The 26,383-nt window shown below is 46.5% G+C and overlaps 1 protein-coding gene across 4 annotated transcripts in view; it reads right to left on the bottom strand.

Moving 5' to 3' along the window:
• Positions 1-20,869, bottom strand: part of SFMBT2 (Scm like with four mbt domains 2) — a 78,152-nt gene extending 57,283 nt beyond the window's left edge. The window contains exons 1-4 of one of the 4 annotated variants that reach the window (XM_077935347.1): positions 20,745-20,869; positions 6,245-6,405; positions 4,842-4,939; positions 1,382-1,622 (exon numbers count right to left, since the gene is read on the bottom strand). In XM_077935347.1, the coding sequence (XP_077791473.1) occupies positions 1,382-1,622; positions 4,842-4,939; positions 6,245-6,350 (445 nt within the window). In that variant the 5' untranslated portion in view covers positions 6,351-6,405; positions 20,745-20,869. Of the gene's footprint in view, positions 1-1,381; positions 1,623-4,841; positions 4,940-6,244; positions 7,381-20,686 lie in introns of those variants that run through there. The other 3 variants (XM_077935346.1, XM_077935345.1, XM_077935348.1) reach the window with 3 other exon arrangements.
• Between the last annotated feature and the right edge of the window lie 5,514 nt (positions 20,870-26,383).

Below are 26,383 nucleotides of genomic sequence, written 5' to 3'. Positions count from 1 at the left end.
TTTTAACCAGGCATTTGGCTGACCTGATCAACACCCTATACCCTTTAAAATGTGGCTCTTTTGAGGAGGGGGATGTTATTGGGTTATTGTTTTTATTTTGATTTTATATATTGTGATCTTTTTTGTGAATCGCCCTGAGACCTCTGGGTATAAAAGGTAAAGGGACCCCTGACCGTTAGGTCCAGTCGTGGCCGACTCTGGGGTTGCGGCGCTCATCTCGCTTCATGGCCAAGGGAGTCGGCGTACAGCTTCCGGGTCATGTGACCAGGATGACTAACCCGCTTCTGGAGAACCAGAGCAGCGCACGGAAACGCCATTTACCTTCCCGCCGGAGCGGTACCTATTTATCTACTTGCACTTTGAGGTGCTTTCAAACTGCTAGGTTGGCAGGAGCAGGGACCAAGCAACGGGAGCTGACCCCGTCACGGGGATTCGAACCGCTGACCTTCTGATCGGCAAGCCCTAGGCTCTGTGGTTTAACCCACAGCGCCACCCATGTTCCTCTGGGTATAGGGCGGTATATAAATTCAATAAATGAATGAATGAATCAAATTTCTCCTCCACCCCTACAGAAATCCTGAGCTATGGCCCTTCTACACTGAAGTTATTTTTGCGGTGGCAGATCGTTTCAGCCCGACGTAGCCTGCCAGTGATCAAAATTTGCAGGTAGAACAGAGGCACAACTCCACCTGGTACGCAGGCTGAGACCCTACCTGCCCACAGAATGTCTCACCAGAGTGGTGCATGCTCTAGTTATCTCCCACTTGGATTACTGCAATGCGCTCTACGTGGGGCTACCTTTGAAGGTGACCCGGAAACTACAACTAATCCAGAATGCGGCAGCTAGACTGGGGACTGGGACTGGACGCCAAGACCACATAACACCGGTCTTGAAAGACCTACAACTGGCTCCCAGTACGTTTCTGAGCACAATTCAAAGTGTTGGTGCAAACCTTTAAAGCCCTAAATGGCCTCGGCCCAGTATATCTGAAGGAGTGTCTCTACCCCCATCATTCTGCCCGGACACTGAGGTCCAGCTCCGAGGGTCCTCTACTGCGAAAAGCAAAGCTACAGGGAACCAGGAAGAGGGCCTTCTCGGTAGTGGCACCCATCCTGTGGAACGCCCTCCTATCAGATGTCAAAGCGATAAATAACTACCTGACATTCAGAAGATATCTTTAAGGCAGCCCTGTTCAGGGAAGTTTTTAATACGTGACATTTTAGTGTATTTTTAGTCTCTGTGGAAGCCGCCCAGAGTGGCTGGGGAAACCCAGCCAGATGGGCGGGGTACAAATAAATCATCATCATCATCATCATCCCTAGAATACTAAGCAGAAGATCTTGGCCAACGTCGCCGTATCAAGATGCCAGACTTACTTACCATTGGGAGGCATCAGAACTTTGTTGTTCTGGGTGCACCAGCCCACAGGGTGGAGATCGGCTGTCATGACGTCGCACCAGAAATCAGCTCTGCGGTCGTCTTCGTAGCCGCAGTAACGCAGCAGCAGGAGCTGCCCGCATGTGGTGATGATGGTTGCCACCCAGTAGGTCTCTGGGTTGTGTTTGTTGGCCACCTCTAGCTTCATGCCGGGTTGGAAACTGCTCTGCAGGCTGACTTCCACCTTCCCAAAAAGGAGAAAGAAACAGGGTTGCTTTGGCTTAAGGAACAAGAAGGAAGCAAGATACGATTCCTCTAGAACTCCAGCGGGTGCAGAATGCCACGGCGAGGCTCCTTATGGGGTCATCGCCGCGGGATCACATTCATCCAGTGCTTTACCAACTGCACTGGCTCCCGGTGCAGTACAGGGTCAGGTTTAAGGTGCTGGTTTTGACCTTTAAAGCCCTATGCGGCCTAGGACCCACATACCTACGGGACCGCCTGGTATGCACCACGGAGGACCTTAAGGTCCACAAATGACAACACCTTGGAGGTCCCAAGTCACAAGGTGGTTAGATTGGTCTCAACTAGGGCCAGGGCCTTTTCAGTACTGGCCCCAACTTGGTGGAACGCTCTGTCCCAAGAGACTAGGGCCCTGCGGGACTTGACATCTTTCCGCAGGGCCTGCAAGACAGAGCTGTTCCGCCTGGCTTTTGGTTCAAACTCAGTCCGAGCCTTATGTCTTCCCTCCCCTTACGGTTTTGATTTACAGTGGTACCTCAGGTTACAGACGCTTCAGGTTACAGACTCCGCTAACCCAGAAATATTACCTCGGGTTAAGAACTTTGCATCAGGATGAGAACAGAAATCGTGCTCCGGCGGCATGGCAGCAGCGGGAGGCCCCATTAGCTAAAGTGGTGCTTCAGGTTAAGAACAGTTTCAGGTTAAGAATGGACCTCCAGGACGAATTAAGTACTTAACCCGAGGTACCACTGTATGGGCTACTTTTAAAATGAGGCTGCTTTTTAAATTGTATTTTAACCTGTATTTTAAATTGGGTTTTTGTTTTGTTTTGTTTTCCCCTATTATGTTTCTATTGTAATTTTACTGGTGTTAGCCGCCCTGAGCCCAGCTCTGGCCAGGGAGGGCAGGGTATAAATAAAATTTATTATTATTATTATTATTATTATTATTATTATTATTATTATTATTATAACAGCCTTTACAAATGTGCAGGTCTAAATGTTTCTAGACCTAGTACTGTCTGACGCTGTTTTCCTTCCCGCTGCAGTGGTACATCTATTTATCCACTTGCACTGGCGTGTTTTTGAACTGCTAGGATGGCAGGAGCTGGGACAGAGCAATGGGAGCTCACCCTGTTGTGGGGATTCGAACCGCCAACCTTCCAATCAGCAAGCCCAAGAGGCTCAGTGGTTTAGACCACAGCGCTACCTGTGTCCCTTCTCACAGTGGTTAACCATAGGCCTGTGGGCTTCCCACAAGCAAGACCTGAGAGCAACAGCACTCTCAGGTGCACTCTGAGCAACCGATATTCAGAAAAATACTGCCTCTGGCAGCGGTGCTAGAACATAGCCTTATCCTCCGTGAATTTGTCTAACACACTGAAAAGCCATTCGCATTGGTGGGCATCGCTACCTCTCATGGGAGCGGATTCCAGTGTCTAACTAGGCACCATGTTTTCAAGCAGTGTTCGAAATTAGCCAAGTGCCAGGCGCATTTTGCACCTGGTTTTCGACCACTCGTGACCAAGTGAAGATGCCTGAGTACCAGGATTGTGCCTGACATCTCCACCATCTGGGGATCATTGGATCTGAACTGTTTACACACACTAATATCTCATCCTGTAGAAATCTATCTGTCATATTTTATCTGCACAATCAGAATTTCTGGAGCAGGAGCAGTCACCATTAAGAAAAAGAGGGTGAAATAGGTCAATAGATATGTGGACTGTTCTGGATCAAGTGACTTTTCTTCTTTAGGTTCTCAAAGTTCTCAACTGAGCTCAAGGTTGTCATCTGAACTTGCCAGATATTTAACTGAGAATCAATCCCAGTCATTTGAAAACTAAGACTTTAAAGCTGCCTTGCCCTCAAATGGCAACCAGACATTCTGTTCTGGCGACTGGTTTACTAGGCAGTGCTCAAAATTAGCCAGGCGTGTTTTGCTACTGGTGTGGCTCCAGTTGTGCCCATGTAGAGAATTACTCCATGTAGAGACTTACTCCACAGTAATTTCCATTTCCACCGTGTGCATTCCTCCTTCTAGCACACTGGGACAAGTGAATTTTGTAAGAGGAAGCTACAATCAAGCAATGTAGTTGAGCTCATAGAATTGTAGCATTGGAAGCGACCCTGAGGGTCATTTAGTCCAACCCCCTGGTGAATAGATATTCCATTGCAGCAACTGCAACCTGGATTCAAGTTGCCATTTGTCGCCTAGCTTATATACCCAAGTTTCTAACCCTGTCATGTCTCTTCCAACTCCACAATTCTATGGGTCTGTTGCTGCGAGAGAAACACTTTTGTACTTCTGAGTAAACCTGCCTAGAACTGGGCTCCATGGCCCTCGAATGACCATCGACATGATGAGCAGTGAAACCTGCATATATTTGCGTAAATATTTGTGTGGCTAAAGTTGGATACAGCCCATAAACTTTGTGTGTTTTGCCTGTCAATCTAGGATCCCCCTCCTTCTTCCAAGAGGCTACAGGGGGTGCCTTCCTTTAATCAATTAAATATTCCAGCTCCAGCAGCGTTGCCAAAATCTTGCCACACACCCCCTCCTTGTTCACACAAACCAGCACAGCACGCTTCCGAAACTTCTCTGCTGTTGGTTGTTAATTACATTATGTCCTGGCCCAAACCCCGCAGGGAGCGACTGTCAGCCAGTGCCACATGCCCCGTCGCCAGGGATGATGGGAGCACTGTCCCTGGTGTGGACAGTACTGAACTAGATGCCCCAATGGCCTGAGTCTGTTCCTATTTAAGCCAGACTTTTGTGGGAAACCATGAGGACTAGAATCTTCCTCTTGCAGAAGGGATACAGCTCTGCATTCAGAATTCGCCAGGCACATTTTGCCCCTGGCTGTTGGCCACTTGTGACCAAGTGAAGATGCCTGGGTGCCAGGATGGCACCTGACGCTCCCCCCATATGGGGACCCTTGGGCCTTGCCTGTTTTCACACACTAACAACACATCCTGTAGAATTCTGTCTGTTATATTTTATCTGCACAATCGGAACAAATTTCGGAAACCAAAAAGTTGTTCTGACAAATAGAACTTTCCAGCTGTCTGGCCCCAAAATGGCACCTAGACAGTAAACCAGGTTTACTTGGTGTAAGGAGCCATTTGGCCCCTGGCTGAGATAGCTGAGTTTCTAACACTGTTTGCAAGATTTCATCAATGGTAAGGAGGACCGGAAACTCCAGGCAAAAAATACTTACGTGCTTAAACGAAGTGTGAGGGGCAGCGCAAGATCCTGTCTCTTCCAAGTATTCATCCCAGTTGAAATCAACGTCTTCGGAATTTGAACTTTCATCTGCTTAATAAAAAACAAAAACACACATGTTATGTGTTCAAGGCAGCAAGGAGGTCTCGTGTTGTACAGGTTATGTGAAAAAATGAAGAATGAGCGAATAGGCACATTAGAAGCAGATTTGAATAGCTTTGCTTAGTTGCCTTTCAATCACTTTCCTTGCTTCTCTAATACGTTTAGTGGCACAACTTCAGATGTTTATCAGCTCCGGAACTTAGTCAACTCTGTCTGCTCCACGAAAAGGTGGGCTTCTGTTAGTGTAGCCTTTTCTACATCATCAAAAAAAGAGGGAATGTATCGCCACAGGAAAGAAAGGAGAAAGGCACGAAAGATCTGCATAAATTTTGTGTGTGCTAATAATGTACAGTGGTACCTCTGGATACAAACGGGATCCATTCCGGAGCCCCATTCGCATCCAGAAGTAAACATAACATGTGCGTTGGTCGCATTTCGCCACTTCTGCGCATGCGCGTGACATCATTTTGAGCGTCTGCGCATGTGCGAGCGGCAAAACCTGGAAGTAACGCACTCCATTACTTCCGGGTCGCCACAAAGCGCAACCCGAAAATATTTAACTTGAAGCTACTTCAACCCGAGGTATGACTGTACATGTATAGATTCAATTTTAAAAATAAAATAAATCTACAATTTAAATCAGCATAAGAGCATAAGAAGAGTCTGCTGAATCAGGCCAATGGCCCATCTAGTCCAGGACCATGTTCTCACAGGGGCCAACCAGATGCCTGTGGGAAACCCGCAAGCAGGATTCGAACACAAGACGCCCCCCCCCTCCCCTCCTACGGCTTCCAGTGACTGGTATTCAGAAGTGTGGAGGCAGAGCACACAAGCAGCCTGAGATGGTCCTCTCCTCCATGAATTTATCTAACCCTCTTTTAAAGCCATCTAGGTGGTGACCAGGGACGCGGGTGGCGCTGTGGTCTAAACCACAGAGCCTAGGGCTTGCCGATCGGAAGGTCAGCGGTTCGAATCCCCGCGACGGGGTCAGCTTCCATTGCTCGGTCCCTGCTCCTGCCAACCTAGCAGTTCGAAAGCACGTCAAAGTGCAAGTAGATAAATAGGTACCGCTCCGGCGGGAAGGAAAATGGCGTTTCCGTGCACTGCTCTGGTTCGCCAGAAGCGGCTTAGTCATGCTGGCCACATGACCCAGAAGCTGTATGCCGGCTCCCTCAGCCAATAAAGCGAGATGAGCGCCGCAACCCCAGAGTCGGTCACGACTGGACCTAATGGTGGTTTAACCCACAGTGCCACCCGCGTCCCTTCATAAAGCTTAGCCAAAAATAAAAAGCCCACCTGAATCAAACTGTTCAGCATCCCCGTTGGCTAGGTCTGTATTTTCGTCCAAGGAGAGGCGCCGAGTCTCAGTCATGCTGAAGATCACAGACCCTCTTGTCTCCATTGCTCAGAGGAAGGATTCTCTGAGCCCTAATTCATCATCACGAAGCACAGCCTTCCTGTGGAGAGGAAGAAGACCTTTCAGTAATCAATCTACATTTCCCTCCCCCTGCTCTCTTTCACATCACCTGGCCCTCGGAGCAAAAGATTATCTCCAGATATACTTGGAGCAAACCACCATAATGAATGGTCCTAACTTAAGTCATCATGACCATTAACCTCAATGAATCTACTCAAGAGTACCACTAACATTGGCTTTAGTGACGAGATACCCTGAAGGCTTCTGGGTAATTTGTGGCAGAAGATGGTGAGGACTTTCCCACTTAGAAACACGTTCTGACTTTGCAGATTCTTAGAATCATAGAATTGCAGAGTTAGAAGTGATCTAGTCCAATCCCATCCGATCAAGTGTCCAGTCCTAGCCACGTGATTCATGGCCCACAAATTTTGGCCGGCCTTGGCCAAACATTTGGGGTTCCCAGGTCCCTTATGGCCACCTGACAGGTGAGTTTTGTTCCTAACTTTGTACCATTTCTCTAAAATTGAAACAACATCTCCCTCCGCAAAAAAATGCTTCATGTGGGGGGCAGAGAAATAAGCTATGGAAATTGCCGCCACTAATGGCGATCCCCGCCCACAAAAAACTGATGGGAGAATTTCTCCTCCCCTGAAGAAATTCAGTGGGGCAGCCCCTCTTGATTTCTGTCGACAAATAAACATGGAGACACAGAATTCCCAGAGGCTGCTTGCACAGAAGTCTATCGTTCACAGGAGTCGTCCCTTGACATCGCAGCTGTGGTATGATGGCCATGGGTGCATGACAAACTTGTCTCCTGCCCTCTCCCAACACTCCCAGACAGCCATCATCCCATGCAGGGGTCCCAATCGCCAGGCTAACCAGCTTGGGGGTCCCTCCTGCTTCCAGCTATAGGTGCAAGCCCCAGCCCCCCTCTGAAGTTTGGAACCGCCTACAATGCAAAGTTTCTATGACTGTTGTTGTCAAAGGTTATACAGTGGTACCTCTGGTTGCGAACAGGATCCGTTCCGGAGGCCTGTTCGCAACATGAGCAGAACGCAACCCGCATCTGCGCGGGTCGCGATTCGCCGCTTCTGCGCATGACGTCATTTTCTGCGTCAGCACATGCGGCGAAACCCGGAAGTAACCCGTTCCGGTACTTCCGAGTCGCCGCGGGAAGCAACCTGAAAACGCTCAACCTGTTATACATTTATAAAGAAACCAGAAGCATTTTTACTAGGCATTGTTGGGCGTGATATAAATAGAAATGAATGTAAGCTCTTTTTATATGCAATAACGGCAGCAAGAATATTATTGGCCCAAAAATGGAAGCAAGAAGAATTACCGACGATTGAAGAATGGAGGATGAAGTTAATTGACTATGCAGAACTAGATAAACTAACAGGAAGGATTCAAAGCCAGCGGGACCAGAAATTCACGGAAGACTGGAGTACATTTACGAACTATCTGAAAAGTATTTGTGAAGAACAGACGACGTTTGTAGGTTTGCAAGTTTTGCAAGTTTTGTGAGGAATATTATTGGAAGTATTGCAAAAATGGATAAGGGGGAGGATGATTTGTTAAGAGATGTAAAGGCAATATAAAGTTAAGAATTGCATAAGAAGTGGTTAAAACGGTGGATCATCAGAGGTGCTGATGGAAGTCTAAAAAGATTGTATAAGTGATAAGTTTTGTGGTACATTTTATAATTTATAGGTTAAAATCAATAAAAATTATATATATATATATATATATATATATATATATATATATATATATATATGCAGGTTTTGGTGTCCTCGGGTATCTTCCCGTGTAAAAGTTGGGGTGTCTAGGCGACGTTTCGACGAGGTCTCACTCGTCATCTTCAGGCTGGTGCTTTCGGCTTCTTGTTACTGGAACAGAGCAGGATCTCAGTGTTTGAGTTCCTATAAATACTGTTGAGGAGGTTCTGGGCAGAGAGGAAGTTCCCAGGCTAGTGTGCCTTTTCTTCTTTTGTTCCTTAATTGCTTGAGGGATATCTTGAGTGATTTCTTGAGTGATATCCTGAGTACCACTTAGGTGGGTCATTAGGTGTGGATTAGTTGCTAAAGCCTTTGTGTCTTGACCTCTTGAACTTTGTGAAGAGTTTTTCTGAGAAGATGGGTGTACTACATTTAGTTGTGCTCTGGCTTGGCTTCGTGTATAGGGGCGAGCTGTGGTTTTGTGGCCTGTGCCAGCCAGATCTGTGTAGGGATTGCAGGGGGGTGCAGCATCCGGAGGTGCCACCATGGTTTGGCTACTGGATGGTGTCTGTAATTTATCTGTGGAGAGGGTCTGGGTTTGGGTCTGGTGTGGTTGATTGGTGATGGCGTTCTGTGTGCCTCTGGATCTGGTGTCAGTTTTTGTGGGGAGGGCTAATTTCCAGATGTCTGGCAAGCGGGATGTGTCGTCACGCTTGTTCATGTTGTGAGGGTGTTTCTCTATCTCGATGGCTTCCATGATTATTCTCTTGTGGTGATGTTCCATGTTAGAGAGCAATTTGGAATCTGCAAAATTAATTTCGTGTCCTGTTTCTTTCATGTGTTGGAAGAGAGAGGAAGTTTTTTCTTCTTTTTTGACGGCATTCTTGTGTTCTGCGATACGTGCATTTATTCGTCTGTTTGTTTGTCCAATGTACGTGGCTGGGCAGACTTTGCAGGGTATTTCATAGACCCCTTGGTTTTCCAACTGGATTTTATCCTTGGGGTTTCTGAGGATATTGGCTATTTTTTGGTTGGCGCAAAAGGCTGTTTTGATATTGTGTTTATGGAGGATTTTGCTAATTTTATCTGTAGTGCCCTTGATATAAGGAAGGAGGGCCATGCCATTGTTTTCTTCTGTGTCTTGGTTTTTGGGGGGTGTTTCTTTTTGGATTAGCTTCGTAACCCTGTTTTGCTGGTATCCATTGGCAATTAACACATTTGAGAGATTCTGTAACTCAGTTGTCAAGTGGTCTTTGTCAGCCAGGCGTTTGGTTCTGGAGATGAGAGTCTTGGCTACGGAGTTTATTTGTGCAGGGTGGTGGTGTGATTGTGCATGTAAGTAGCGGTTGGTGTGTGTTTTTTTCCGGTAGATAGTGTGTCCTAGGGAGCCATCAGGTTTTTTGTAGATTAGGACGTCAAGAAAGGGAAGTTGGTTGTTGGCTTCTATTTCCATAGTGAATTGTATTTTGGGGTGTAGGCTGTTGAGATGTGTGAGGAAGCTGTCCAGTTTTTCCTTCCCGTGTGGCCAAATTACAAAGGTGTCGTCAACATATCTGAGCCAAAGTTTGGGTTTGTGTTCTGACTTGTCTAAAGCATTGGTTTCAAAGTGTTCCATGTACAGGTTTGCGATGACCGGTGAGAGGGTCTTCACACAAGTGCCCATTAATGAAGCCTTGACAGCCATTCAAAACAAATACAATCCCCCCGAATACATCTTGGACCTGACCAACCACTGCCTAACCAACACGTACTTCATCCACAATGGACAAAGATACAAACAGATAGAAGGAGCACCTATGGGATCACCCCTGAAGATGACGAGTGAGACCTCGTCGAAACGTCGCCTAGACACCCCAACTTTTACACGGGAAGATACCCGAGGACACCAAAACCTGCATTCCTGTACCCGTGAAAATCTACGAAAGCATATATATATATATATATATACGCTCGCTCAACCTGAAGCAAACGTAACATGAGGTATGACTGTATAATATTTCGAAACGGCACTAATATAAACGTCAAGTTACGAAACACGCTGAAAACGGCATAAAGGTAAAGGTATCCCTGCCCGTACGGGCCAGTCTTGACAGACTCTGGGGTTGTGCGCCCATCTCACTCAAGAGGCCGGGAGCCAGCGCTGTCCGCAGACACTTCCGGGTCACGTGGCCAGCGTGACAAAGCTGCATCTGGCGAGCCAGCGCAGCACACGGAACGCCGTTTACCTTCCCGCTGGTAAGCGGTCCCTATTTATCTACTTGCACCCAGGGGTGCTTTCAAACTGCTAGGTTGGCAGGCGCTGGGACCGAGCGACGGGAGCGCACCCCGCCACGGGGATTCGAACCGCCGACCTTTCGATCGGCAAGTCCTAGGCGCTGAGGCTTTAACCCACAGCGCCACCTGCGTCCCAATCTGAAAACGGCATACGGCTCTGCATTATCACGGGACTCGAACCCACGGCTTCAAGTTACAAGAAAGGAGATTGCGACCAAACATCAGGAAGATGCTCTTTCTGACAATAAGAGCTGTTTGACAGGGGAACGGTCTCCTCACGAGGTGGTGGGCTCTCCTTCCGTGGAGGTTTTTAAGCAGAGGTTGAATGGCCATCTGTAAATGCAGTTTGTTGCAGTTTTTGAGCCGAGAATAGTACTGCAAGTGATGATGGTGATGGTTTACAATATAAAACCACAATAAGGCATAACATAGTAATAAAACATTTACAAATCTACTCTTCCTTTGTTGGTGTGTCCTGAGATTTCCATTTAGGTGAGTATATAGAATTGGCAAAATTAACTTCAATTATAAGATATCAAACAAATCAAAAGTTAAGAATGGAGTGGAAGTATTTCGAAGATTGTATGTCAAAATATTGTTCTGAAAATGACATGCTAATGGGCTTAGAATAAAAAATGTAAGCAATAACAAAACCAATAAAGAAAGAAGGGAAAAAATCAGAATGTAACAAAAATAATTTATTATAGAATACAAGGGGAAAAGGTAGAAAGAAATATAAAGAAGTTGAATTGCTGTGGAGGGGGGTGGGTTTTATAATTAAGTGTATAATTATGCAGCTGTTGTAATTTAGATGTTATATTTTATGTGAGGGAATCATTGGGAATTTGGGTTATTATGTATATATGTTAAGTTTCAATAAAGATCTTTGGGGCGAAAAAACATAGTAAAAAAACAAAAACATTAACACCCACACATTTTAAAAGGCCATAGATTATTTAATTAGCCAACGGCCCGAGAGAAAAGAAAAGTTTTTTGAGAGCAATGAAGGATCCATAAATAAAAATCATGTTCTGCTATGTGTTTCAGTCCAGGAGATACAAATTAATTTGGATAAAAAGGCCGGCCAAACGAAACACAGTTGGCGGAGCACGAGATTCTTTGTCTCAAGGTTGTGGGTTCGAGCCCCGCATTGGGCAGAAAGATTACCTGAAGAAACCAGAGGCCTTTCTCCTGGGCATGGTTGGCCAATTGGTGCCAAAGAAGGATAGAACTTTCTTTATGTATGCCACAACAGCAGCAAGAATACTTATCGCAAAGTATAGGAAGACACAAGATCTACCCACCCTGGAAGAATGGCAGATGAAGGTGATGGACTATATGGAACTGGCGGAAATGACTGGCAGAAGACCAGGGAGAAGAGTCGGTGGAAGAAGATTGGAAGAAATTTAAAGATTATTTACAGAAATACTGCAAAATTAATGAATGTTAGAATGATGTTGGATTGAAGTTAAGTGGTTTTCAGCAGTAATGTTATAAAGATGTGTAAAAATGGATTGTTAACAGGGGATAATCTAAAGTTATAATATATTAAGATTAAAGATTAGGATAAAAACAAAGAGGGAAAGGATTTGCTGAACCAACTAATTGAACTGGATACAAAAAAGGGAGGTGTGAGGAGGTCTGGGGAACAAGCGAATGAAAGATAAGACACGGAAAGATTGAATTGTTTTTAACTGTTTTTACTTTGTATTTTTTCTTTTTCTTTTTGTAACATTTTGAAAACTTTAATAAAAATCTTTTACAAAAAAAAAAAAAAAAGATTCCTGCCTTGCAGGGGGTTGGACTAGATGACCCTCGTGGTTCCTTCCAGCTCTAGGATTCTATGATCCCAATGCATTTGCTGTCCTAATACATCCCAAAGAAAACCTATTTCTCCATGAATTCATTGAGCTGAATTACTTGCACCCTCCCAGAGCAGGTTTAATGATCGAAGTTTTTAAAGCAATGTACATGCAGCCAAGGATGTAGCAGATTTTCTGTGTTGGCTAGGTGTCTTTTTGGTCCATTTCAAAGCATAGGATTCTATAAACCCCAATAAACCATAGCTGACTTCTGTTAACCGCTAGCTATTTTGGCTCCAGTTTAAAAAAGCACCCCTTCTACCTGCGAAATGAAGTTGGGACTGTAGCACACGTTATGAAGGCCGTCACTCAGGTTTTAAGGAGTCTTTAATCAAGCGTATGAATTTTGTTTGATTCATTAGGGATTCAATTTGCATACATTTACATGCAGGTGAAAACAATAGTTTCAAAGCAAGGAGTGTGGTTGCTTTTTAATTGATGTTTTTTTGCTTTTTAAATGACTTATGGAAAGTGATCCCTTAGAATGGGAGACAAGCTATCTTAACCACAGCAATCCACATATACATCTCTCTGGAAATGGAGAAGAGGCAGGTGGATTTCAAGAAATCTGAAAAGGGTGTACAGTGGTGCCTCGCAAGACAAAAAACTCGCTAGACGAAAGGGCTTTTTGTTTTTTGAGCTGCTTCGCAAGACGATTTTCCCTATGGGCTTGCTTCGCAAGACGGAAACGTCTTGCAAGTTTGTTTCCTTTTTCTTAACACCGTTAATACAGTTGCGACTTGACTTCGAGGAGCAACTCATAGCACGCGGTGTGGTAGCCTTTTTTGAGGTTTTTGAAGACTTTGGTGATTTTTGAAGCTTTTCCAAAACTTTCCCGACACCGTGCTTCGCAAGACGAAAAAAACCGCAAGACGACAAAACTCGCGGAACGAATTAATTTCGTCTTGCGAGGCACCACTGTATATAGGATTGTAAGAAGCAAAGGACAACTGGGTTCACCTCTGCTTACAGTTGCACATGGCACAGGAAACTTCCACTGGTGCAGTTTGTCATTAAGGGGGGGTGTGAGAGAGAAATCTACACATGAAATTTCCCCTTCAAGAAATAAGGTAAAGGTAAAGGGACCCCTGACCATTAGGTCTGGTCGTGGCCGACTCTGGGGTTGCGGCGCTCATCTCGCTTTACTGGCCGAGGGAGCCAGCGTACAGCTTCCGGGTCATGTGGCCAGCATGACTAAGCCACTTCTGGCGAACCAGAGCAGCGCACGGAAACGCCATTTACCTTCCCGCCGGAGCAGTACCTATTTATCTACTTGCACTGGTGTGCTTTCGAACTGCTAGGTTGGCAGGAGCAGGGACCGAGCAACGGAAGCTAACCCCGTCGTGGGGATTCAAACTGCCGACCTTCTCATCGGCAAGTCCTGGGCTCTGTCGTTTAACCCACAGTGCCAACCTCATCCCTACCTTCAAGAAATACACAGACTTAATTTGTTTCCAAGCACAATTCTAAGTACTCAGCTTGAAAAGCCCTTCTATGGCTTGGGAACAGGGTACCTGAGGGAGCTTATGTTATGTTGTGTCATTTGAACACATTTTATTAATTTCTTTCCAAGTTGATATTAAAAATTACAGGAAAATAAAATAAACAATAGTACCGTTCATTATAAAGAAACATTCATGCTTATTATATGAAAACTAAAATAAAGAAAAGAATGGGCTGTTCCTCCCTAGGTGTAAAAAAAAAAAAGGCAGAGATGCCTCTTTTAAAATGGGGACTTCCTAAAAATGTATAATCAGCTGAAAGGACGCCCATAGTTAACCATGTTTATGATTCACAAAACCAATTAATAGATTAAGCATTGCAGCATATTACAAAATATTGTGCCAGTTCGGGGGGAAATGAGTTCCTTTTCCTCTCTCTCCCCCCCTTCCACTTTCTTAAGAACTGACTGAAATAACTTGGAAGAATCCTTTTCCACCCCTAACATTCCTGCGCTGTCCTTTTCTAGTTTTTAATCTAATATCGGCAAGCATTTGAAGTGGTGAATCTTTACTGAAAACTCATGTGCTTTTAACAAAAAATAAAAGAAGGGGTGGGGTGGTTTGGAAATTTTAGACTCTGGACTTACGGCTTGGGCTTATGGGGGGGCAACACTTTAGACATTAATAAGGGTTATTTGAACATGTGGTTAAGCCAGCCCTGTGTTGTGGGGGGGTTCTGTCCATTCTGCTGAGCCCCAGACTTCTGCGCTATACCCCCACCCTGATGGCGCTGCAGAAAGCAATCACAGGATCATAGAAATTTACAGTAGGAAGGGAGAACAAGGGTCATCTACTCCAACTCCCTGCAATGCCCGAGGTAGGACTCGAACCCACAACTCTGAGATTAATTGATTAAGAGATGCTCTACCGACAGAGCTCCCCATCCTTACCCAGCAGAATCCCCAGAGATCCCTACAGAGGTTATGTTCAGCCCAAAGAACCAAAAATATATTCTACCCCCATGTGAGCGGTCCTCTCTGGAATCAGCAGGAACTCCGGGGTAGAAAGAGGTAGGTAGCCATGTTGGTTTGCCGTAGTTGAAACGAAATAAAAAAATTCCTTCCAGTGGCACCTTCGAGACCAACTAAGTTTGTTACTGGTATGAGCTTTCGTGTGCATGCAAACGTATCTGAAGAAGTGTGCATGCACACGAAAGCTCATACCAATAACAAACTTAGTCAGTGTCTAAGGTGCCACTGGAAGGAATTTTTTAATTTTGTTTGGACCAGGGTAGAAAGTCCTTTTTCACAGATACAATTCCCACACGCCTTCCCAAAAAGCTTTTATTCTGCAATGACTTGCAGCTATTTAATTAGCCACACGTCCGGACCAAGTTTGCTTTGAAAATTGGATTGCTGCTACAAGCCCTTTCTTGTCACTCCAATAGAAACGGTATTATCTCCTCTGTCCTCCTTTGGCTATGCCGAGATTCGAACACAGAGCCTCGGGGTGAGATGCTTGAGGCTTCGTGGTCTTGGAAAGACTTGCTCACAAAGGTGTGTCCCAGCCTGACTCCTCCACCCAACTTTCACAGATTCTCTTTTGTCAACATTATCCTTTCCGGGATGAATTTCCCCTCCAGGCTCCCCTTCCAGCCACCATCCCCACACAAGGATGCTGTGAGGAGTTAACTACATAAATTTAAAGGCACTGTGAGCCCAAAGGACCCACCCAGAGAAGAGGCTGCCCACTGTGTCTCTGCAATGAGTTACCGTTCTGAACTTGCTTGCTTCCGAAAACCAGCTGCTTTGGAGGTGGGCGGATTCTGCTACCTTACTGTATTAGGTGTGACTCTGTCACTCTGGGTGCTGAGACACAGCCAGATTTACTTCCCTCCCGGAGGAGTCTGCCCAACGCATCTCTGCATGAGTTGCTGCTCCAGCCTTTCCTTACAACAGAGGCCTCTAGTAGGTCTGCATTTCAGGCAATTGAATCACTCACCCCTGAAATTCATGTAAAATCCCTAGTGATTGTAGAGTTGGAAGGGATTTCCAAGGGTCATCTAGTCTGAAATGCAGGAATCTCAACATGCCATCCCATGGGTGTAGCCAGGATTTATGTTGGGCGGGGGGGACAGGACACTCACCCATCCTGTTCCAGAACCGAGCTACTTGCGTTGCTAGAATATGCACCCAAGTGACCACAGGGAACATTTCAATTTCAAATATTCTGATTATTTCTATTTTTAAGTTAAGTATTTTTAATTATTTACTTGATCTGCTCCCCCGTAGACCCATGCGCAGTTCCCCATCCAATTTGAAACCACACCAGACCCTGCTTAGCTTTGCAAAGGTGCTAGCAGTTTTATTGCTGCACCACTCGGAGGGGGGTGGGTGGAGGGTTGAGAATCTCAACATTTTCACGACATAGAAGGCGAACGTTTTTGCAAACAAGAGTGATGCCTTAAGCCCAGTTTTAAGTTTGAAGAGGCTGTGAAAGGGTAGCGGCTATCCAAGTCCTGGGAAACAACTGGCTAAGGAGGATTTTTTTAAAAAAGGGGGAAACTTGCACATCTGGTGCAGATGTGGTGTGCCTCCAACAGCAGATGGCTGCAAAGGGTGACCTCTGCCGGGGCTTGCAATCCAATCCCGCAGGCGGCAGATCCACTTACACAGAAAAGGATCCCCTGCCTTGTTGCTGATGGGAATTTGCAAAAGAAGGAAACACACAGAGAGTTCTTCCAAAACAAAAAACAAAAAAACGTTCCAGCAACACGACTGAAAATCGACTCCCCCTTAGCCTCACTGTTGGCTGGTGATCAATCTGCGATATTATATATATATAATGTCCTAGTGCACGAGTCACCCCTCCCCCAACTTTAAAATTTTATTTTTGCAAAGTGACTCAAAACATGACTTTGGGAAAAGTTCCCAACCCTCGTTCTCCAGCAAACAGCGAGAAATTCCGCCCTGCTTTTAAAGCAGACTGCCGCCCACCAGCGCCTTTAGAATTATAATTTTAGAAAATCCACTTTCTTTTCTACCACGCAGAGAAGGCGGGGCTCTCTTGCGAGGAGCTCCTTGCGCCGATCCAGAGAGGGGGGCGCTCGCGCAGCACCGCGCAACTTCAGTCGCGCGGCGGTTTTCCTTTTTCCTCCTCTCCCGTCTCTCATCCCAGCGCAGCCATGCTTCCTCGGAAACACGACTCAGTTCAATGGGGTCTACCCGCGAGTAAGGGAGTGCATAGGATCGGATTGCGGGGTTGTTGTTGTTTTTTAAGTAGTTGCATTCTTTTGACGTCCTCAACAAACATTTAAGCATGCAAGCCTTCTTTGCGTAAGGTAACTCGGGAGTAAAGGCCGCTCAACGCAATGGGCTTGCTTCTAAGGACATTCACACGGGATCGTGCATTGCGCGCTTTGCTTCGGAGTCAGCCCCGCAAATCCTCGATACCGAGCCAACATGCGTAGTAGGATCAGGCGCAGTTGAAAAGCAGGGAAAGGCGCGTAGCGTTGCAACCCTGCTCGGAGTAACCCAACTACAAGGCTGCGATGCGCGCGCGCACACACACACACAAACACCGCTTAGGGGCAACGCAGGTTGCAATCCTGCAAACACACCCGGGAGCAAACCTTTCCGAGCGCAGAGAGGTTTTTTTTTTTTACTTCTGAGTAGTCACCGCAAAGGGTTGGCAAAAGAGGCTCGACCTTCCAAAAAACGTGGCTCGGCTGCCCATCATAACCTCATGCGGTTTTTTTGGAGAGCAAAATTAGGGGCAGCGGACACCTGCTTTCCACGCAGGAGATTGCATCCCCGGTATCTCCAGGTAAAAGCTGGGAATATGACAGCCCGGAGACCGATGGAGAGCGACGAGAGATAACGCTGAGTCCGGATTGGCTTAGTCCAAGGCAGTTTCCCATCTTCCAATTTGGAAAGGACTTGTTGGTACCCATTGGAACTGATAGGGCAGAAGGCAGGGAGCCCAACAGCAGGGGGCGCCAGAGCCAATGACACGCTGAGCCCACTCGCGCTAATTTTGTCTTCTTCACTGCGGAGTTCTGCTCTATCTATCTATCTATCTATCTATCTATCTATCTATCTATCTATCTATCTATCTATCTATCTATCTATCTCTATCTATCATCTATCTATCTATCTATCTATCTATCTATCTATCTATCTATCTATCTATCTATCTATCTATCTATGAGCTCAATATGGTGCAGATGGTCCTCCCTCCTCACAACAGCCCTGTGAGGTAGGTCTGGCTGGGAGATGGGTGCCTGGCCCAAGGTCACCCAAGGAGCTAAATGGCTGAGTCTCCCAGGTCCCAGTCCAGTGCTCTAACCATTATGTGACACTGCCTCTCAGCGCAAAACTGAGACAAAGGAGGAGGGCGCTGGTTGTAAGCATGAAGGGAGGCGGGGGTAGACTGAGGTCGGTGGGGCAGCGCCTCCATAGCTTTAAGGGCGCAGTCTCCGGCATCCCAATGCCTCTGCCAGTCAGAGTAGACAGCGTTGGCTCCGATGGTTAGACTTGGTTAAAAAGCAACTTCCGAGGTCCCTCGAGTCCAGACGCTTTTTGCATCTTGACGATGGGATCAGACTTAGCAAGCAAAGACTTTCTCCAGAACCCGGAGTCACATCTTCATAAAAAGCACAGCCTGCTGTTTTTCCGCAAGAGTAAGAGACCGGCCAGTCCGTGATTCGACGGCTATCTTGGCTGATCTCCCCCAAAAAATTCGGATCCAAAGTCCACGCCATCACCGCCCGCTTCGCTCCCTGCGTCCTCACCCAGACTTTGGTCTCTGTCGATCGTTAACGCGCTTTCCCGCAGATAAGATCTCAAATGGGTAGGATCCTGCCAGCTCTACGTGCGCAGCCCACGTCTACTTAGAATCCAATGATGGTAGAGTTGGAAGGGATCCTCCAAGGATCATCTAGTCCAACCCCAGTGCAAGGCAGGTATCTCAACTAAAGCATCCACAACGGGGCCACCCTGCAGCCTTATACAGAGTCAGACCTGCAACCCAACCTCTGCTTAAAAACCTCCGGGGAAGGAGAGTCCATCAGTTCTAGTGGGAGACCGTTCCGCTGGCGAACAGCTCTTACAGTCAGAAAAGTCTCCCTGGTGTTTACTCTTCTAAAGTTTAAAAAAAGTGCATCTCCTTTACTTGGAAGTAAACCTCAACTTCTTGTGCAGGGCTTCACCGCTGTAGCCGCCACCGGTCAGTGCCCATGCTACTGAGATAGTTGGACCCAACAGGCACTGACCGGCAGCGACTCTCCAAGATTTCAATGGCAGGCACTGAACCGTCTGCATGCCAAACAGATGTTGCGCAGTTGTGAGCCCGCACGGATCCCTGGCCAACAAACGAGCCCGAAACCAAAAGCAGATGCAGAACTCTACTCAGTCCAAACTTGCGATCATTTACTCCGGAGCAAGCGCCGTAGGATACAATGGGGGGTGCGCTTCTGAGGCAGCCAGGATCGGGCCGCCTGCCTAGTTGCAGCCACACTTGCCTGCAGTTGGATCCGGTGTAGCTTACTCCGAAGTAAACCCTACCGCGCCAGGCGGGACCGAGGGTGCAATCCATACTTTTGAGGGCGCATGTATAGGATTGCGTTGCGCTGCACGGCTCTAAACGCCGCCCCCCCCCCGTAAGCAGATCGCGACAAAATCAGCAGGTTAGAGAACTCGGGCTGCCGGCGTCTTTAGGATCGCAGCCGGAACTAGCTCTATCCTAGCCGGATCCTAAACCTGCTTACTCAGGAGCCCCAGAGATTTCCGCAGGATTTACGCCCAAGTAATGTGCCTACATAGGATGGCGTAGATTACACTGGAACACACACATTTCTCCGCCTTCCTCTACTCCACTTTAGGGGGGGGGGGGGGACGTGTTTATTTTCAGTTTGTAGAGAAGCCTGAAACCCGCCATGTTGAAACTGACAAACCTCTTTAAATACCCATTTATACCGCAGTTACATAAAGGGAACTAAATCAATGAAGGGGGGGAGGGGCCGGGAATTAGTTTGGGGCGATTTTATACACATATCTAATAATCTGTATTCCATTGATCCGTCTCAGTTTCCCGTCCCTCCCTCCCCCGCTCCATGAAACTGACTCAAAAATTGTATTTTTTCTTTTTTTCAGTAAATTCTAAGCCGAGATCACATTAGATTTTTTTTATGAGATAAACATGTCCAAAAAAAAGAAGGGGGGGGGGGGGTAGGCGACCAGCCTTCAGTTAATCTGGCGCGTTTCCAAATAGGAACTGGAGTATCCACGCGATGACATTAAACACGAGCCGCGCATTCCGCTCATCTCTACTCGCTAGGGCACAGATCCAAAAACGTGCCTTGCAAAAGGAAAAAGAATAGCTCAACACAGAGAAAAATGCGCGCCCGCGCACGCACGCACACACAACCAACAGCCGACCCGATGCATATTTACGCAGAAGTAGGTCCAATTGCATGCAATGGATCGGACCACCCTAGAAAATAAAGCGTGCATATTGGATCGCAACACCTCCCCAAAGAAATGCACCCCAGTGATGTCATCCACAATCAAGCGCAGGTTTAGGCGCGCCTAGAACTCCATGCATAGGATCGGGCGCACAACAATACGTAGGAGAAGCCTGAACTTGGAAGGGCTGATTTCCGAGTTAACATGCATAGGATAGCACGGCCCGCCTGGAACCTCAGGCAGGAGGAAAGGCGAGAGAGACACTTTTACTACTTCCGAGTAAGCGTGCACAGGATCGGGCTGCGCATTCGAAGCGGGGACGACGGACTTCGAGCAGAACGGCGAGATTAAAACACATAAAAAAAATCACTTTGCAATAACTTGCTTTTTAGGGAGGTCCTTCTCAGCTTTTTCTGAGCAAAGCAGAAAGCATGTTAATAAACCCAAAAAATCGGGGGAGGAGGAAGACAGAGAAACCGCCCCCCCCAAAAAACCACCGCGATCGGTCCATCCTCCGTAAGAAAAAAGGGGGGAGAGAGCGGGGGGGAAAAACCCCACCTTCCGTTAGATGCAGCCCGGGTAGGTCCGCGCGCCGCTGCGCGGGGCCGCGCCTTACCTGCGCGAAGTTTCCCTCCCCCGCGATCCCTCCCCCGCGTCGAAGGGGCGCAGCCCCCGCCGCGCCAGCCGCCCGCCAGCGCGATCCGCGCCCGCCTCGCTCGCTGCCGCCGCCGCCGCCGCTGCTCCACACTCCTTCCAATATGGCATCCGCTCAATGCGCATGCCTCGCACTCGCTTGTACTTGGCGTGTGTGCGCCTATGTGTGTGTGAGCGTGTGCCAGGGTGCGCGCCGGCTCCTTCGCTGACCTTTTTTTTTTTTTTTTATCCCCCGGCACAGTTGCCAAACACGCGCGCGCACCGTGCGCCCACAGCGTCTCCAGTCCCCGCGGAATGGGAGAGATGAGTCTTTACTCCCGAGTAAGCGTGACAGCTTTGCACGCCCGAAGGACGCGCGCTTCGGGATGAAGTCCCGTCCTGTTGCGGGTTTAGTCGGGACGTCTTCCAAGGGGTTTAATATTGAACCCATTTCGCAGCTGTGTGCAGGCATGAGTAATAGGGGCGGAATCCCCCAAAGCAGTTTTACAGCACAATCCTAAATGGGGATTGCAGTCTGAGACTGGGGTTTTATTTCACTGAATTTTATTTTCACTGAATATTTCACTGAATTTTATTTTATTAAGGTTTATACACCAAGCCTTGGCTATTAAGGCTGCAGTCCTAAACCCACTTACCTGAGTGTAAGGTGCTCCACAAAATTCAATAGGATTTCCTTATGAGTTGGCATGCTTAGGATTTTGCGGTGACTCTCTGGAAGTGCTACCTGATGTTCTTGTCTTCATAGAATAATAGAATTGTAGCGTTGGAAGGGATCACTAGGGTCATCTAGTCCAACCCGCTTCAAATCAGCTTTCTTTTGCCCAACTTGTGGCTTGAACCCATGACCCTGAGATAAAGTCTCATGCTCTACAGACTGAGCTGTCTTATATTAAGTACATTAGTTATTATAGTAGTTGTTATTATTATTACTACTACTACTATTACTACTTTGCGGTTGTTGGTGACCCAGTGAAATTTTTCCGTGCGGCAACTCATCCATATAAATAACCACAGAGTTGTATTTAGCTCTGTTGTCCTCGGGGGGGGGGGGGACACACACTTTGAAATGAATAAATCTAAGTTAAAGTAAAGGTAAAGGACCCCTGATAGTTAAGTCCAGTCGTGAACGACTCTGTGGTTGTGGTGCTCACCTTGCTTTACTGGCCAAGGGAGCTGACGTTTGTCCGCAGACAGTTTTTCCCAGGTCATGTGGTCAGCATGACTAAGCCGCTTCTGGTGAACCAGAGCAGCGCATGGAAACGCTGTTTACCTTCCCTCCAGAGCGGTACCTATTTATCTACTTGCACTTTGACGTGCTTTCAAATTGCTAGGTTGGCAGGAGCAGAGACAGAGCAATGGGAACTCACCCGGCCGCGTGGATTTGAACTACCCACCTTCCAATCAGCAAGCCCTAGGCTCAGTGGTTTAGACCACAGCGCCACCCATGTCCCTTAAATCTAAGTTAGGCATGTCCAATAACTTCAGTGGGTCTCTGCGCCAAGTAGGTCCAACATTGGAAACAATCCATAATAATTAAACACAACGTTTTGCTCAAGAGTAAAATGTTATTTTCAAGTGAGACTGCTTATGAGTTTACTACTTGGTAAATGCAACATTTTTAGAAACAAGTCAACCACAAAAATACACCAACACACACACCCTTATGGGAGGGGTATTGGGACTTACTCCTGAGGAGTCATGTATGCTTTCGCACTGTCACGTTTTCGGCGACTTATTTGAATGCCATGAGAACAACTCCTGAGTAAGCAGGCAAAGGACTGGGCTGGGAGTGAATAGTGCTCTGCATTGGGCCTTTCAGAGTTCAATTTTACACTTATTTACGGGGAAGTCAAAATTCTGTTCAATTGGACTTTGTCGCTCACTCCCCATCTGGGGGGGGGGGTGTCAGAGGATTGCATTATTTAAAAAACCGGAAAGCAAGTTCAGTTACTGAATTCTGCAGAGTAATAAGGTTGGGGGGCGTACACTCAGGAGATTTCAGTTTTTAGAAAAACACTTTTAGGATTGATAAATAGAAAAATTAACCATGTTTGCAGAATGGACCAACCATGTCACTAGGACATTTCAGAGTGCGTATAACATATGTGCACTTAATGTGTGTGAATTTCTGAGAAGCACTCGTGCAAATATGTATTTAACTCTTCCCTTCCCGTTCACTCTTCCTTTTGGAGCGTGGCAATTCCACTGTTTGCAGGTCACTTTCAAACCGAAAATCTCCTTTAGTGCTTTGGCAAAAAGTCAGGAAGGTATTGCAACTGGTCAGTAAACAAGCAGGCATGGGAGAAAGCAAACAACCCCAAAAGGATCACGCCTCTTCCAGTACGATCACAGGAAATTGGGAAACTCATGGATAAGAATAGAATATCTGGATGAAGGGGCAAAATTGTGGGGGTAGAATAAGCTCAGGGGCTCCCATTGAGTTCTATGGGACAAAGTTAGGGGGTGCTAAGTTAAGGGTCCAAGCCTAATCTCTCTTGCAACTCCAACTCCTCTAACCTAGCAGACAGGAAACTGGTTATCGCAGGAAAATAATTGCAAGGAGTTATCGCTGGCAAAAAAAAGACCACATTTGGCACTGCTGAGAAAGCTGTGTTGCTGCCTCTTCTTCACCTATTTTCTGTTGACCATTGCCTTGTGCTTAGTAAGATTAGAGCAGCCCAGCCCTTATTTTATCTCAGTTGCCACTGCGGTTTCTTCCCACCCACCAGGGTGGCTCCAGAGACATTTCCCAGCTTTCTGTGGACTCACAAGAATCTAGAAGCACCTTGAAGGTTATCTAGAGACCTGCGGTGGAGCACAGGAAGCTGTCTTACATGGAATCCATCTCGCTCAGTAATGTCTACACGGACTGGCAGCAGCTCTCCAGGATTTCGGCAAGGGACATTTGCAGCCCTGCCTGCAGATGCCAGGGATTCTGCTGGCAAAGCTGATGTTCTTCCACAGAGTCATAGCTGTCAACAGTCCCTTATTTGGCAGGAAAGTCCCTTATCCCAGCGCCATGTCCCACTGCTGTCTCTTATTGATGATGTCCCTTAAATTTTCCAGGTTTCAAAGGAAGCAGCTCCTCTCCCTCTCTCCCTGCCAGCCAGGGAGGAAGGAGGCTCCAACTGTGTTGCTTGGCTGTGTTGCTCACCCAATAAGGAGTCTAAGAACGACTGGGGGGGGTGGAGCTTGCATGCCTTGTGCCGATCAAATTGGCCGCATTGCCTGGGGACTCGCCTTTGCTCAGCGCTTCCCAGCAGAGAGGTGATGGTGGTTTTCCTTGCTGCATCCCCTTTGCCGGGTTGCTGTGCTGTGGGAACCACCGCTTGAGGCTTCGATTGGCTGCTGGCTGGGCTTTCTGCCTTTGGCTCGGAGGGGCTCAGAAGTTGAACATACCTGTGCCCCAAAAATCCCTTATTTTGGCTGCTGATCCCTTATTTTTGAGGCTGCTGGTCCCTTATTTTCAAATCTGTAAGTTGACAGCTATGCACAGAGCTATGGTCATTTCCCCAAAGGATGAAGCTGTTGAGAAGCTGCTGCTTCCCACTTGTCCACATCTGGGCCAGGACTGTCAATTCAACAGTGTGTCCCCCTCCCAAGATGTTGCTGGGCTCTGATCACCCCTGATCTTTGTCCAGGCTGGTTGGGCCTGATGTGAGACATCTGGAGAGCCAACCTCAGAGGGGGTCAAGAGGGGTCTCCCACAGTCTCGCCACTGAGATTCTCTGGATTAGCAATATTTTGAATTGGACCTGGGATGCTTTGATTGCATTTGTACGCACGCTGAGCTGTGCTTTCTGCATACATCCAGTTAGGAAGAATGTATAAAACCAGTTCAAATTTGTGTTGGAAATGTAAGGAAAAAAGAAGGGACTTTTTTTCTTATGTGGTGGGACTGTAGTAAAATTAAAAAATTTGGGGAAATGACATATAATGAGTTGAAGAAAATGTTCCAATTAACATTTGTAAAAAAGCCTGAAGCTTTCTTGTTAGGGATTGTAGGAAAAGACCTGCCAAGGAAATTTTAAAACATTTTTATGTATGCGACAATGGCGGAAAGAGTCTTAATAGCAGAAGGATGGAAGAATGAAGAAATCCCGACTAAAGAACTGTGGCAAGAGAAACTGATGGACTACGCGGAATTGGCGAAATTGACACATAAACTATGTGACAAGGATAACTGTGACTTTAAAGAAGAATGGGAACCTTTTACGAAGTACTTAAAGAAACAACAAAATGAACTGAACTCCTTGGCAGGTTTTGAATAAACATTCACAAACTCTTTATTGGTAATATACAGATAGACAAATTGAGGATCTTTACAATTTTATAACATGCGGAGAATAATATGCGCTGAGAAACCAGAGAAAGGAGCTGAGGGAAGTCTGGGGTGGGGGTGGGGGTTTCTCTTTGGGGGGGAGGGGGGAATGGGGGGAATGAGGGTGATGTATTTTTGATAAATTGTTATGTTGAAATTCCTAATAAAAATATTTTTTAAAAAATCCAAAACTCCCTCTCTCTAAAAAAAAGCAATATTTCAAATTGAACCTGGGATGTTTTGAGTGCATTTGTACGCACGCTGAGGTGTGGTTTCTGCAGCCATCATAAACTACATCTTGTTTGGAATACAGTGGTACCTCTGGTTACATACTTAATTTGTTCCAGAGGTCCATTCTTAACCTGAAACTGTTCTTAACCTGAGACACCACTTTAGCTAATGGGGCCACCTGCTGCTGCCGTGCCCCCGCCCCGTGGTTTTTGTTCTCATCCTGAAGCAAAGTTCTTAACCCGAGGTACTATTTCTGGGTTAGCGGACTCTGTAACCTGAAGCGTCTGTAACCTGAAGCGTATGTAACCCGAGGTACCACTGTAATCTTTTATTAGAATTTGGAAAAGGGGATACAAAGATAATTATCAAACATATATTTTTTATTGAAACTAAAATGTTAATTTAAATAAAAACAAAAAGAGAAGAAGAGAGAGAGAGAGAGAGAGAGAGAGAGAGAGAGAGAGAGAGAGAGAGAAGATAAAGGGGGAAAGGGAAGACAAAGAGAGAGAGAGAAGAAATAATGAGAGACAAAGCCCTGACCATACCATTACCAGAATAAATGTATTTAGCATACAGGTGTTATCCCCCCAGTTCTCCTACCCTGCTATAAAGAGCAATCAGAATAATCAATTTGGAAACTGCTGGATCCAGCCCCAGTTGATCGACACATTATTACTGTCAATCACTGAGCCTGGAAAAGTGGGGCAGGGAAGAATATGCTTCTGGCGTTATCTTCTGGGTGGGAGACAAAAGGTTGAGATGCATCGTAGGGGCAGATCTGTGCCTAATATAAACACAATGCTGCCTTCGTGGGTGTAAACTTTATCCAGCTCTCAGCACTTTGAGAAACCCATTAACCATATTAGGTCAAACTTTCAAAGAACAGCCACACAATTTAGGACTAGCAAGCAAGATCATTTATTGACCTGGAGGGGTGTCATGTAGACACCTTGCTAGAGTTAGAGAGACAGAGAAAAGGTCAGTTTCAACTTCTGCAGTCTTAAGTTCATTGTTCCACATACCCATATCAGTATGGTTTTTGTTTTTAA

Source organism: Podarcis muralis, chromosome 10 (assembly GCF_964188315.1).
Source record: "Podarcis muralis chromosome 10, rPodMur119.hap1.1, whole genome shotgun sequence".
NCBI lineage: Eukaryota > Metazoa > Chordata > Lepidosauria > Squamata > Lacertidae > Podarcis > Podarcis muralis.
The sequence above is the reverse complement of the archived record's forward strand: the minus strand, read 5'-3'. Positions and strand labels throughout refer to the sequence as shown.